At 40.7% G+C, this 15,081-nt stretch overlaps 1 protein-coding gene across 1 annotated transcript in view; it reads right to left on the minus strand.

Annotated features, from left to right (window-relative positions):
* Positions 1 to 5,401: 5,401 nt before the first annotated feature.
* LOC118966147 (Fc receptor-like protein 5) overlaps positions 5,402 to 15,081 on the minus strand; it is a 78,962-nt gene continuing 69,282 nt past the window's right edge. The window contains exons 2-5 of the mRNA XM_036989222.1: positions 12,999 to 13,043; positions 8,675 to 8,935; positions 8,283 to 8,525; positions 5,402 to 5,412 (exon numbers count right to left, since the gene is read on the minus strand). Of these exons, the coding sequence (XP_036845117.1) occupies positions 5,402 to 5,412; positions 8,283 to 8,525; positions 8,675 to 8,935; positions 12,999 to 13,043 (560 nt within the window). The remainder of the gene's footprint in view (positions 5,413 to 8,282; positions 8,526 to 8,674; positions 8,936 to 12,998; positions 13,044 to 15,081) is intronic.

Consider the following 15,081-nt stretch of genomic DNA (forward strand, 5'->3'; position numbering starts at 1 on the left):
AACGACATCTTCAACGCACGTTCTAATGAACTCGCACACCGAATCAGCGTATTCGTCAATATTGTTATCTGACGCAATACGAAACATATCCCAGTCCACGTGATGGAAGCAGTCTTGGAGTGTGGAGTCAGCTTGGTCGGACCAGCGTTGGACAGACCTCAGCGTGGGAGCCTCTTGTTTTAGTTTCTGTCTGTAGGCAGGGATCAACAAAATGGAGTCGTGGTCAGCTTTTCCGAAAGGGGGGCGGGGCAGGGCCTTATATGCGTCGCGGAAGTTAGAGTAACAATGGTCCAAGGTCTTTCCACCCCTGGTTGCGCAATCGATATGCTGATAAAATTTAGGGAGTCTTGTTTTCAGATTAGCCTTGTTAAAATCCCCAGCTACAATGAATGCAGCCTCCGGATGAATGGTTTCCAGTTTGCAAAGAGTTAAATAAAGTTCGTTCAGAGCCATCGATGTGTCTGCTTGGGGGGGATATATACGGCTGTGATTATAATCGAAGAGAATTCTCTTGGTAGATAATGCGGTCTACATTCGATTGTGAGGAATTCTAAATCAGGTGAACAGAAGGATTTGAGTTCCTGTATGTTTCTTTCATCACACCATGTCTCGTTAGACATAAGGCATACGCCCCCGCCCCTCTTCTTACCAGAAAGATGTTTGTTTCTGTTGGCGCGATGCGTGGAGAAACCCGTTGGCTGCACCGCCTCGGATAGCGTCTCTCCAGTGAGCCACGTTTCCGTGAAGCAAAGAACGTTACAGTCTCTAATGTCCCTCTGGAATGCTACCCTTGCTCGGATTTCATCAACCTTGTTGTCAAGAGACTGGACATTGGCAAGAAGAATGCTAGGGAGTGGTGCACGGTGTGCCCATCTCTGGAGTCTGACCAGAAGACCGCCTCGTTTCCCTCTTTTTCAGAGTCGTTTTTTTGGGTCGCTGCATGGGATCCACTCCGTTGTCCTGTTTGTAAGGCAGAACACAGGATCCGCGTCGCAAAAAACATATTCTTGGTCGTACTGATGGTGAGTTGATGCTGATCTTATATTCAGTAGTTCTTCTCGACTGTATGTAATGAAACCTAAGATGACCTGGGGTACTAATGTAAGAAATAACACGTAAAAAAACAAAAAACTGCATAGTTTCCTAGGAACGCGAAGCGAGGCGGCCATCTCTGTCGGCGCCGGAAGTACTGAAAAGGATTCATATTACTGAAATTACATAGTTATGTTTACAGTGATATTGGGGGGCGACAAATCATATTTTTCCCAGGATGGGGGGTCCGTGTCCCCCCCGTCCCCTCTGGGATTTCCGCCCATGCTTACAACGTCATGCTAATCACATTAGCGCACGTTAGCTCAACCATCCCGGTGGAGGGACACAGATCCCGTAGAGGTTTTAAAACATGGTCCTTGTGATATAATTCTGATTTACAACAGGTATTCTGTTGGAATGAGGTGATCCTGTATAAACTCAGGTTCTCACCTTGAGTCCTGCTCCTGCAGCCTTTCACCAGCAGTATGATGGTCACCAGCAGGTAGGGAGACCCCACCAGTAGACTACACAGCAGCCTGGGTAGAGACATGGACAACACTGGGACTGCTGGAGATGGAATGGGAGTTGGACCTGCATCTGGAGAAAGAATGAGAACTGTATTATGAGCACATTTATGGGTAGGGAGACCCCACCACTAGATAGGGAGACCCCACCACTAGATAGGGAGACCCCACCACTAGATAGGGAGACCCCACCAAATGTGCAGTATATACTGGAGACTGAACAGATGTGTCATGGGTCCTCAGATCCTCAAAAGGTTCTACAGCTGCACCATCGAGAGCATCCTGACTGGTTGCATCATTGCCGTGTATGACAACTGCTCGTCCTCCGACCGCAAGGCACTACAGAGGGTAGTGCGTACGGCCCAGTACATTGCTGGGACCAAGCTTCCTGCCATCCAGGACCTCTGTACCAGGCGGTGTCTGAGGATGGCCCTAAATATTGTCAGACTCCAGCCACCCCTGTTCATAGACTGTTCTCTCTGCTACCGCACGGCAAGCAGTACCGGAGCGCCAAGTCTAGGTCCAAGAGGCTTCTAAACAGCTTCTACCCCCCAAGCCGTAAGATTCCTGAACATCTAATCAAATGGTGACCCAGACTATTTGCACCCCCCCCTCCACACACCACACTGTCTGTGTCATCTATGCACAGTCTCTTTAATAACTACCTACATGTACATATTTCCTCAACTAACCGGTGCCCATTGACTCTGTACCGGCACCCCCCTGTATATATTGTTATTTTTTACTTCTTCTCCTTAATTACTTGTTACTTTTATCTCTTTCTTATTCGTATTTTGTTGAAACTTCCCTGTTGGATAGGGACTCGTATGTACGCATTTCAAGTTCTACACCTGCTGTATTCGGCGCAAAAATCAGTAACCATCTAAGTAATAAGGAGGAGGAGGTGTTGTATATGGCAAATATACCACGGCTAAGGGCTTTTCTTGTGGTTTGTCAAATTCCCAGGGGGTGTGGTATATGGCCAATATACCACGGCTAAGGGCTTTTCTTATGGTTTGTCATATTCTCACCTGTCACTGTCATCCAGCTCTCTGGTGATTCTCCTTCAGAGTTGGTACACTTGTAGAGTCCTTCATCTGACTTGGATACTGCAGGGATGGTCATCTCTCCTGTAGTCTCAGCCCTGATGAGGGATCCATCTTTGTAGAAAACAGCTGTGAGGTCAGAGGGAGTTCCCTGATATCTGCAGCGCAGAGTCACGGAATCTCCCTCAGTCACAGGAAGGGCAGGGCTCTCCAGGATCACAGCGCCAACTGTATATAATATATAAACATCATATATAAAACAGGTCGCTCCAGGATCACAGCTCCAGCTGTATAAACAGTGGTGGAAAAAAGTATTTAGTCAGCCAACAATTGTGCAAGTTCTCCCACTTAAAAAGATGAGGCCTGTAATTTCCATCATAGGTACAATTCAACTATGACAGACAAAATGAGAAAAAATCCAGAAAAATCCAAAAATATGATTTTTAATGAATTTATGCAAGGTAGAGCTTTTAACCAGGGCAAGGTGACCGGAAACATGACCGAATACAAACAGTGTAGCTATTCCCTCCGCAAGGCAATCAAACAAGCTAAGCGTCAGTATAGAGACAAAGTAGAGTTAATTCAACGGCTCAGACACAAGAGGTATGTGGCAGGGTCTACAGTCAATCACGGATTACCAAAAGAAAACCAGCCCTGTCGCGGACCAGGTTGTCTTGCTCCCAGACAGACTAAATAACTTTTTTGCCTGCTTTGAGGACAATACTGTGCCACTGACACGACCCAATACCAAAACCTGCGGACTCTCCTTCACTGCAGCTGACGTAAGTAAAACATTTAAACCCTCACAAGGCTGCAGGCCCAGACGGCATCCCCAGCCGCTCCCTCAGAGCATGGACAGACCAGCTGGCTGGTGTGTTTACGGACATATTCAATCAATTCTTATCCCAGTCAGCAGCGCCTCTTCAACCTCAGGAGGCTGAAGAAATTTGGCTTGTCACCAAAAGCACACAAACTTCTACAGATGCACAATCGAGAGCATCCTGTCGGGCTGTATCACCGCCTGGTACGTCAACTGCTCTGCCCACAACCGTAAGGCTCTCCAGAGGGTAGTGAGGTCTGCACAACGCATCACCGAGGGCAAACTACCTGCCCTCCAGGACACCTACACCACCCGATGTCACAGGAAGGCCATAAAGATCATCAAGGACAACAACCACCCGAGCCACTGCCTGTTCACCCCGCTATCGTCCAGAAGGCGAGGTCAGTACAGGTGCATCAAAGCTGGGACCGAGAGACTGAAAAACAGCTTCTATCTCAAGGCCATCAGACTGTTAAACAGCCACCACTAACATTGAGTGGCTGCTGCCAACACACTGACTCAACAATAATGGAAGTTGATGGAAATTGATGTAAAAATGTGTCACTTGTCACTTGCCACTTTAAACAAAGCTACTTAATATAATGTTTACATATCCTACATTATTAATCTCATATGTATATACTGTACTCTATATCATCTACTGCATCTTTATGTAATAAATGTATCACTAGCCACTTTAAATGCCACTTTGTTTACATACTCATCTCATTGTTAACATGAAATTTGTGGAGTGGTTGAAAATTAGTTTTAATGACTCCAACCTAAGTGTATGTAAACTTCCCACTTCAACTGTATACTTTTTTTTCCCTTCACATTTTCACACCAAATAAAAATGTAATTCAGAATTAACATTTATATAAAAAAGTATAATTATTTATATATATACATATATATATATATATATATATAAATAATTTGATTTTTTCCACATTTTCAAATGTCAAACATTTATATTTTCCAACGATTACACTTCTTTTTCTCGCCCTTGTTTTACTGCCAAAAATAAAATGAAACCATTTTGACATTGTGTTGTTCAGCGAAACAACACAATGTCAAATAATTTACATCCAATCACATTAACCAATACTCTCTCGTCGGAATTCCACTAACGGTCCATATGTAGCCAAACATAGCTGCTGCTCATTCTGTTTGCTCGAAAATTGATAAATGGTTAAAAAAAGTAAGGCCCGCGTCCATAGAGACACATACCAGCTCTACTGGTAGTACTGCTACTAGTACTGCTACTACCAGCAGGACTACACCTGCACCTGTCCACGACACAAGTTGTTATGCTTCCACGAGCACATCCAATGCTAGCACAGTAATGCATCATGTTGTTAGCCCAGTTAGCATGGACACTGATAGTTGTGAATCTGACACAACCAAAGAGCTACTGCCCCCTTACCCGCGAAAGCACCGAACAGACAGGGAAGTTGGACCATCGAAGAGGCTCAAACATGATGAGAACTACATTGATTTGGGGTTCACTGATATTGGGAGTAGTGCCTTTCCTCAGCCACAGTGTTTTATATGTGCTAAAGTGCTATCTCACAACTCAATGAAACCTTCACTCTTGTGAAGACATTTAGAAACAAAACATGCCAATTTGAAAAATAAGCCACAGGATGTTACTATACTATTGTAGAGGAGTGGCTAGGACAGGCTAGCCCCATACTAATTGTGGAGGCGTGGCTAGGACAGACAAGCCCCATACTATTGTGGAGGAGTGGCTAGGACAGACAAGCCCCATACTATTGTGGAGGAGTGGCTAGGACAAGCAGGCCCCATACTATTGTGGAGGAGTGGCTAGGACAGACAAGCCCCATACTATTGTGGAGGAGTGGCTAGGACAGACAAGCCCCATACTATTGTGGAGGAGTGGCTAGGACAAGCAGGCCCCATACTATTGTGGAGGAGTGGCTAGGACAAGCAGGCCCCATACTATTGTGGAGGAGTGGCTAGGACAAGGCTGGGAAAAGGACAAAAAAAACTATGTAGACCTTCATCAAAAACTGTTTCATGACGTATCAGTGACACGGCAGGAGATGTTTTGAAACAATTACTGCGCATACAAGCCAGTGAATTCTATGCATTGCAGCTGGATCAGTCAACAGACGTGGCGAGCCTGGCACAGCTCCTGGTATATGTGCGTTACGTTTATGGGGGGGGGGGGGGGGGGGGGGGGGGTCAATTAAGGACGACATACTCTTTCTGCAAACCACTGGAAACCAGGACAACAGGAGAGGATATTTTTTACTCGACATCATTGTGACATCAAATGGACTTTTGTGGTCAAGATGTGTTGGTATCTGTACTGATGGCGCAAAAGCCATGACAGGGAGACATAGTGGCGTGGTAACGCGCGTGCAAGCAGTTGCTCCTGATGCCACTTGGGTACACTGCAGCATCTATCCTCTTGCTGCCAAGGGAATGCCTGAACTTGAAAGACTATGGACACTAGTGAAAATGATTAACTTTGTTAAAGCAAGGCCCCTGAACTCTTGTGTATGTTCTGCATTATGCAATGATATTGTCACGGATAGCTAGGAGTGGTGGGTGTGGAGTGAGGCGCAGAGAGAAATGCTTCCAATGCATACGTTTACTATGCCAACAAACAGTTAAAAAGACGAATAAACGTATGTCCTCAAACCAGGGAAAAATAACCGACAGCAAAATACATATCAGCAAAACAATTTCACCACTGACAGTGAGAACAAGCCCGCCCAAAAGCAGGCGGGCCCTGGATGTTTAAATAATTAACAACAAATAAGCAACAGGTGAAAACAATCAAGAAAAAAAAAAGTTTGTGAACCACATCCCCAGAGCACACAAAAAACTATACACACCTCGGCCTAAACATCAATGCCACAGGTAAGTTCCACAAAGCAGTTAACAATCTGAGAGACAATGCCATCAAAAGGAACATCAAATTTGACCTGTTAATTATCAAAATCCAGAAGAGCCATTCAATTCTACAACCACCTAAAAGGAAGCAATTCCCAAACCTTCCATAACAAAGCCACCAGAGAGAAATTAATCTGGAGAAGAGTCCCCTAAGCAATCTGGTCCTGGGGCTCTGTTCACAAAGAGACCCACAGGACAGCAAAACAATTAGACCCAAACAAATTATGAGCAAACAAAAAGATAATCACTTGATACATTGGAAAGAATTAAAAAACAGAGCAAACCAAAACGCTATTTGGCCCTAAACAGAGAGTACACAGTGGCAGAATACCTGACCACAGTGACTGACCCAAACTTAAGGAAAACTTTGACTGATGTCTTGATGTACAGACTGAGTGAGCATAGCCTTGTTATTAGGAAAGGCCGCCGTTGGCAGACCTGGCTCTCAAGAGAAGACAGGCTATGTGCACACTGCCCACAAAAATGAGGTGGAAACTGAGCTGCATTTCCTAACCTCCTGCCCAATGTATGACCATATTAGAGCGACACATTTCCCTCAGATTACACAGATCCACAAATAATTTTGAAAACAAACCCGATCTTGATAAACTCCCATATCTACTGGGTGAAATACCAGTGTTTAATCACAGCAGCAAGATTTGTGACCCGTTGCCACAAGAAAAGGCAATCAGTGAACAACAAACACTATTGTAAATACAACAGAGGGAGCGAGAGAATCTTTTAGCATAAACATTTTTGTTTTGTCACACCCGTGGTAGATGGTCTGATATACCACTGCTTCCAGCCAAGCAGCATTCAGGGCTGGAACCACCCAGTTTATAATGCAGGTTATAGTACAGCTTAATAACCTCTTGAGTGTAGGGGGCAGTATTTTGATGTTTGGATGAAAAACATACCCAAATTAAACTGCCTATTGCTCAGGCCCGAATCTAGAATATGCATATAATTGTCAGATTAGGATAGAAAACACTCAAGTTTCCAAAACTGTCAAAATATTGTCTGTGAGTATAACAGAACTGATATTGCAGGCAAAAACCTGAGGAAAATCCAACCCGGAAATGTTGTTTTTCCTGAAAGCTCTGTTCCATAGCCTGCCTTCGCTCCATTTAAAGGGATATCAACCATATTCCTTTTCCTATGGCTTCCCCATGGTGTGAGCAGTCTTTAGACATAGTTTCAGGCTTTTATTTTGAAAAAGAAAGATCACATCGCGGCATTGTATGGCTGGGTGTCAGCAGTGTTTTTCATGCGCAACAGCTTGGAGCAGACATTTCTCTCTCTCTCTCCCTCCTATTGAAGAAGCTAGTCCCGGTTGATATATTATTGATTATATATTGTAAAAACAACCTGAGGATTGATTATAAAAAACGTTTGACTTGTTTCTACGAACATTATGGATACTATTTGGAATTTGTCTGCGATGTCGTGACCACTCGAGCCTGTGGATTTCTGAACATAACGCGCCAACCAAATGGAGGTATTTTGGATATAAAATAATCTTTATGGAACAAAAGGAACATTTGTGTAATTGGGAGTCTCATGAGTGCAAACATCCGAAGATCAAAGGTAAGCGATTCATTTTATTGCTTTTCTGACGTTCGTGAAATTTTTTTTTTTTTTAAACTTGGTTGCTAGCTGAATGTAATATTTTCTCTACTGAGAGAGATGTCCTTACATAAACGCTTGGTATACTTTCACCGAAAAGCTTTATTGACATCTGCCAAGTGGATTAACAACAAGCTAAGCTGTGTTTTGCTATATTGCACTTGTGATTTCATGAACATTTTATATTTTTAGTAATTTAATTTGGTGCTCTGCAATTCAGTGGATGTTGACGAAAATGATCCCGGGTGCATCCATTAAGTGTAAAGAAGGACCAAATAATCTGCATGTGAAGGTTTGTCATATTCTCACCTGTCACAGTCATCCAGCTTTCTGGTGATTCTCCTTTCGAGCTGGAACACTTGTAGAGTCCTTCATCTGACTTGGATACTGCAGGGATGGTCATCTCTCCTGAAGACTCAGCTCTGATGAGGGATCCATCTTTGTAGAAAACAGCTGTGAGGTCAGAGGGAGTTCTCTTATATCTGCAGCGCAGAGTCACAGAATCTCCCTCAGTCACAGGAAGGGCAGGGCTCTCCAGGATCACAGCTCCAGCTGTATATAATATATAAACATCATATATAAACAGGGCTCTCCAGGATCACAGCTCCAGCTGTATATAATATATAAACATCATATATAAACAGGTCTCTCCTGGATCACAGCTCCATCTGTATATAATATATATATGTTTGTGGACATACCATGTACTGTGATGTTGACAGCATTGCTGTGTTCTCCAGACCCAGACTCACACCAGTACACTCCACTGGATGATGGTATTAGTGACACGATGCATGAAGGCCCTTGTTGTTTTCCCCAGTCAGTATTACACTCTGAAACATTCCCCCTCTCTGCGTTCCTCACCACTCTCCATCCAGTAGAGTTCCCCTGAACCTCACAGCCCAGAGAGACAGACTCAAATTCAAAGAACTGAGATCTGTCAGGACTGACACTCAGAGAGGCTGGAAGAAAGATATATTAGAAAAAGAGATAAAGAGAACGTCACAAAGATAAGCTCCTGAATCTTTCAGCTTTACTAAAAAAAAAGATAGATAAACATTTTGTTTTTACAAGGACATACAAGATACTACCCTCCGCAAAATAATATTCTGTAAGGCCCGACGCCAGACAGGAGAAGCAGGTACGGGGAATCAGACATTTATTAGGGAACAGACAAGGAACCAAGACAGGAACAGGTAACACGGACATGAGACAATTAATCCCAAAGCAGGGAACAGACAGATATAGGGAAGGTAATCACTCAAGTAATTGAGTCCACGTGAGTCCAATGATCGCTGTGTGACGGGGGGGAAGGCAGGTGTGTGGACTGATGATGGCTTGAGTGCTTAATGCTGGGGATCCTGGCTCCCTCGAGCGCCAGGGGGAAGAAGCGCAGGAGACAGTACCCCCCCCCCCAGGGGCACCAGAAACCCCAGTATTATGCACTCACCCAAGGAGTCTACCTCCCAAGGAGACTACCTCCCAAGGAGTCTACCTCCAAGGAGACTACCTCCCAAGGAGTCTACCTCCCAAGGATTGTGACTACCAATGATGTTTACTAACCTCTAAGGATCTGCCCTTTTAAAAATTCTCTCTTTGCCTAAAATGACCCACTAGGTTTTCTTCCGTCGAGAAAATGCAGCGGTTATTTCGATTCATCATAATAACGAACAAAACGTGAAAAAAAACCAAACCAGCCTTGTGCAAACAGAGACAGGAACAATCACTGACAAAACACTCCAAGAATATGGCTGCCTAAATATGGTTCCCAATCAGAGACATCGATAAACACCTGCCTCTGATTGAGAACCACTCCAGGCAACCATAGACTTTTCTAGACTACCCCGCTAACCACAATCCCATAACCTACAAAAAAAAACCCTAGACAAAACACACCACATAAATAACCCATGTCACACCCTGGCCTGACCAAAATAATAAAGAAAACACAAAATACTAAGACCAGGGTGTGACACGAATAATGTTGTTTAACAAATGTAGAACCTTGAAAAAGTTGGTGCTGTTTTATCAGATTAATAGTCAATACTTATTTCATTCTACTTTTATTACTAGACACTGTTCCACATAATTGAAACAGATTATAATCTGACAATACATTAACTTCATGCTCAAATTCCCTGGTGTTACAAAACCAAGCAACAATAATCAGAGAATGTTTCTCGTACCGCTACTTCAAATGTCCCACTACCTTCCTGCTTTCAACCACAGCAAAATTTTTGTAGGCACTCTACTCAGCATTTAACTTTGTATTGAAACCTCAGCTTTTCAAATTACAAAAATATTGTATCATTAGAGTGCTATAAAAAGAAACTAAAAATATATTAATAATATATTACCATATACCATATACCATATAGGATATATATCATGCCCGCCCGCCCGCCCGTCCAACATCACTACTCTGGACAGTTCTGACTTAGAATATGTGGACAACAACAAATACCTAGGTGTCTGGTTAGACTGTAAACTCTCCTTCCAGACTCACATCAAACATCTCCAATCCAAAGTTAAATCTAGAATTGGCTTCCTATTTCGCAACAAAGCATCCTTCACTCATGTTGCCAAACATACCCTCGTAAAACTGACCATCCTGCCAATCCTCGACCTCGGCGATGTCATTTACAAAATGCAGTGCAATCCGTTTTGCCACCAAAAGCCCCATATACTACCCACCACTGCGACCTGTACGCTCTCGTTGGCTGGCCCTCGCTTCATACTCGTCGCCAAACCCACTGGCTCCAGGTCATCTACAAGACCCTGCTAGGTAAAGTCCCCCTTATCTCAACTCGCTGGTCACCATAGCAGCACCCATCTGAAGCACGCACTCCAGCAGGTATATCTCTGGTCACCCCCAATACTTCCTTTGGCCGCCTCTCCTTCCAGTTCTCTGCTGCCAATGACTGGAACGAACTACAAAAATCTCTGAAACTGGAAACACTTATCTCCCTCACTAGCTTTAAGCACAAACTGTCAGAGCATCTCACAGATTAATGCACCTGAACATAGCCCATCAATAATTTAGCCCAAACAACTACCTCTTCCCCTACTGTATTTATGTTATTTATTTTGCTCCTTTGCACCCCATTATTTTTATTTCTACTTTGCACATTCTTCCACTGCAAATCTACCATTCCAGTGTTTTACTTGCTATATTGTATTTACTTCGCCACCATGGCCTTTTTTTTTGCCTTTACCTCCCTTATCTCACCTCATTTGCTCACATTGAATATAGACCTATTTTTCTACTGTATGTTTGTTTTACTCCATGTGTAACTCTGTGTTGTTGTATGTGTCAAACTGTGGTGCTTTATCTTGGGCAGGTCGCAATTGTAAATGAGAACTTGTTCTCAACTTGCCTACCTGGTTAAATAAAGGTGAAAGAAAAATAAAATAGAATGAATAGGGTAAAATAATGGATGAATACAGTGATATAACTGCTGAATACAGTAATATAACTGATGATGCCACTGGGTGAAAATAGAGCAGTAGTGATGAATGCAGTAATATAACTAATGGATACAGTAATATAACTGATAAATACAGTAATATAACTGATACCACTGAGTGAAAATAGAGCAGAAGTGATGAATACAGTAATATAACTGATGAACACAGTAATATAATTGATGTATACAGTATTATAACTGCTGAATGAAGTAATACAACTGATGATACCACTGGGTGAAAATAGAACAGTAGTGATGAATACAGTAATATAACTGATGAATACAGTAATATAACTGATGAATACAGTAATATAACTAATGAATACAGTAATATAACTGACGAATACAGTAATATAACTGATTAATACAGTATTATAACTGCTACCACTGGGTGAAAATATAGCAGTAGTGAGGAATACAGTAATATAACTGATGAATACAGTAATATAACTGATGAATACAGTAATATAACTAATGAATACAGTAATATAACTGACGAATACAGTAATATAACTGATTAATACAGTATTATAACTGCTACCACTGGGTGAAAATATAGCAGTAGTGAGGAATACAGTAATATAACTGATGAATACAATAATATAACTTATGAATACAGTAACATAACTGATACCACTGGGTGAAAATAGAGCAGAAGTGATGAATACAGTAATATAACTGATGAATACAATAATATAACTTATGAATACAGTAACATAACTGATACCACTGGGTGAAAATAGAGCAGAAGTGATGAATACAGTAATATAACTGATGAATACAGTAATATAACTGATACCACTGGGTGAAAATAGAGCAGTAGTGATGAATACAGTAATATAACTGATGAATACAGTAATATAATTGATGAATACAGTATTATAACTGCTGAATACAGTAATATAACTGATGATACCACTGGGTGAAAATAGAACAGTAGTGATGAATACAGTAATATAACTGATGAATACAGTAATATAATTGATGAATACAGTATTATAACTGCTGAATACAGTAATATAACTGATGATACCACTGGGTGAAAATAGAACAGTAGTGATGAATACAGTAACATAACTGATGAATACAGTAATAGAACTGATGATACCACTGGGTGGTAACAGATAAATGGAGCTAAACCACAAGCCACGGAAACACACAACACAGACACATACAGTAATATAACTGATGATACCACTGGGTGAAAATAGAACAGTAGTGATGAATACAGTAATATAACTGATGATACCACTGGGTGGTAACAGATAAATGGAGCTAAACCAGAAGCCACGGAAACACACAACACATAAAGTAATATAACTGATGATACCACTGGGTGGTAACAGATAAATGGAGCTAAACCAGAAGCCACGGAAACACACAACACATATTTATATTTACATTTGACGTTTTAGTCATCCAGAGCGACTTACAATGTATTATCACAGTCATATTAAGTACATTTTCCTCAATGTTGTAGCTATAAATAATTAATTTAGAAACAAAGAGAAATGTTAATATTATAGAACAGGTGAGGAATATAGAGAAATGTACTCACCTCCACCTTGTCCGAGGCTACAGTATACCAGAGTACTCAACAGCACTGAAACACACAGAGAGAACTATCACTACATCTCAATCCACAGCATCTGTCTTTTGTCGGCCTTCTGCATTTGCGGTGGAAAGTGTGTTTTGATCTACGGAAAGGGGAGACTACAACCCCACAAGTCTCAGACACTCATCTGAAGTCAGTACAGCTGATGTGCCAACTTCTGTCCGAACCGTTTGGGCTACAAACTAACATGACCCCACTATGGAAAGGGGAGACTCTCAGCTACAAACTAATATGACCCCACTATGGAAAGAGGAGACTCTCAGCTACAAACTAACATGACCCCACTATGGAAAGGGGAGACTCTCAGCTACAAACTAACATGACCCCACTATGGAAAGAGGAGACTCTCAGCTACAAACTAACATGACCCCACTATGGAAAGAGGAGACTCTCAGCTACAAACTAACATGACCCCACTATGGAAAGAGGAGACTCTCAGCTACAAACTAACATGACCCCACTATGGAAAGAGGAGACTCTCAGCTACAAACTAATATGACCCTGCTATGGAAAGAGGAGACTCTCAGCTACAAACTAACATGACCCCACTATGGAAAGAGGAGACTCTCAGCTACAAACTAATATGACCCTGCTATGGAGAGGGGAGACTCAGAAACACGATGGTGCTCTCTACGAACCCCACAAGTGTGATGGCACTTGGCTGAAGTTAACCCACACAAATGAATGGAAGTATGGAGGTAGTTTTGTGCCAACAAAAATAAGGGGTTGAATATGTGTCCAAAAAACAAAAAATATATATTTCCTGAGCTTTCTTATATCTCCTAAATATAGGACACTCTCCAAAACCTTATTCCTATTTTATCAATTATTTTTTAAGATGAAAATATAAGAAAATATAAAAGACAAAATGAAAAAATGAAATAGCTTAATCTAAAACAATTAGATATATGATACACTGGTTAACTACACTATATATTACACTGATTAACTACACTATATATTACACTGGTTAACTACACTATATATTACACTGATTAACTACACTATATATTACACTGGTTAACTACACTATATATTACACTGGTTAACTACACTATATATTACACTGGTTAACTACACTATATATTACACTGGTTAACTACACTATATATTACACTGGTTAACTACATTATATATTACACTGATTAACTACACTATATATTACACTGATTAACTACACTATATATTACACTGGTTAACTACACTATATATTACACTGGTTAACTACACTATATATTACACTGGTTAACTACACTATATATTACACTGGTTAACTACACTATATATTACACTGGTTAACTACACTATATATTACACTGGTTAACTACATTATATATTACACTGATTAACTACACTATATATTACACTGATTAACTACACTATATATTACACTGGTTAACTACACTATATATTACACTGGTTAACTACACTATATATTACACTGGTTAACTACACTATATATTACACTATATATTACACTGATTAACTACACTATATATTACACTGATTAACTACACTATATATTACACTGGTTAACTACACTATATATCACACTATATATTACACTGATTAACTACACTATATATTACACTATATATTACACTGTTTAACTACATTATATATTACACTGATTAACTACACTATATATTACACTGATTAACTACACTATATATTACACTGGTTAACTACACTATATATTACACTGATTAATTACACTATATATTACACTGATTAACTACACTATATATTACACTGATTAACTACACTATATATTACACTGATTAACTACACTATATATTACACTGATTAACTACACTATATATTACACTGGTTAACTACACTATATATTACACTGATTAACTACACTATATATTACACTGTTTAACTACACTATATATTACACTGATTAACTACACTATATATTACACTATATATTACACTGATTAACTACACTATATATTACACTATATTTTACACTGATTAACTACACTATATATTCAAAAGTGCAGTGGGGCAAAAAAAGAAT

This window comes from Oncorhynchus mykiss, chromosome 9 (assembly GCF_013265735.2).
Source record: "Oncorhynchus mykiss isolate Arlee chromosome 9, USDA_OmykA_1.1, whole genome shotgun sequence".
In the NCBI taxonomy this organism is placed as follows: Eukaryota; Metazoa; Chordata; class Actinopteri; order Salmoniformes; family Salmonidae; genus Oncorhynchus; species Oncorhynchus mykiss.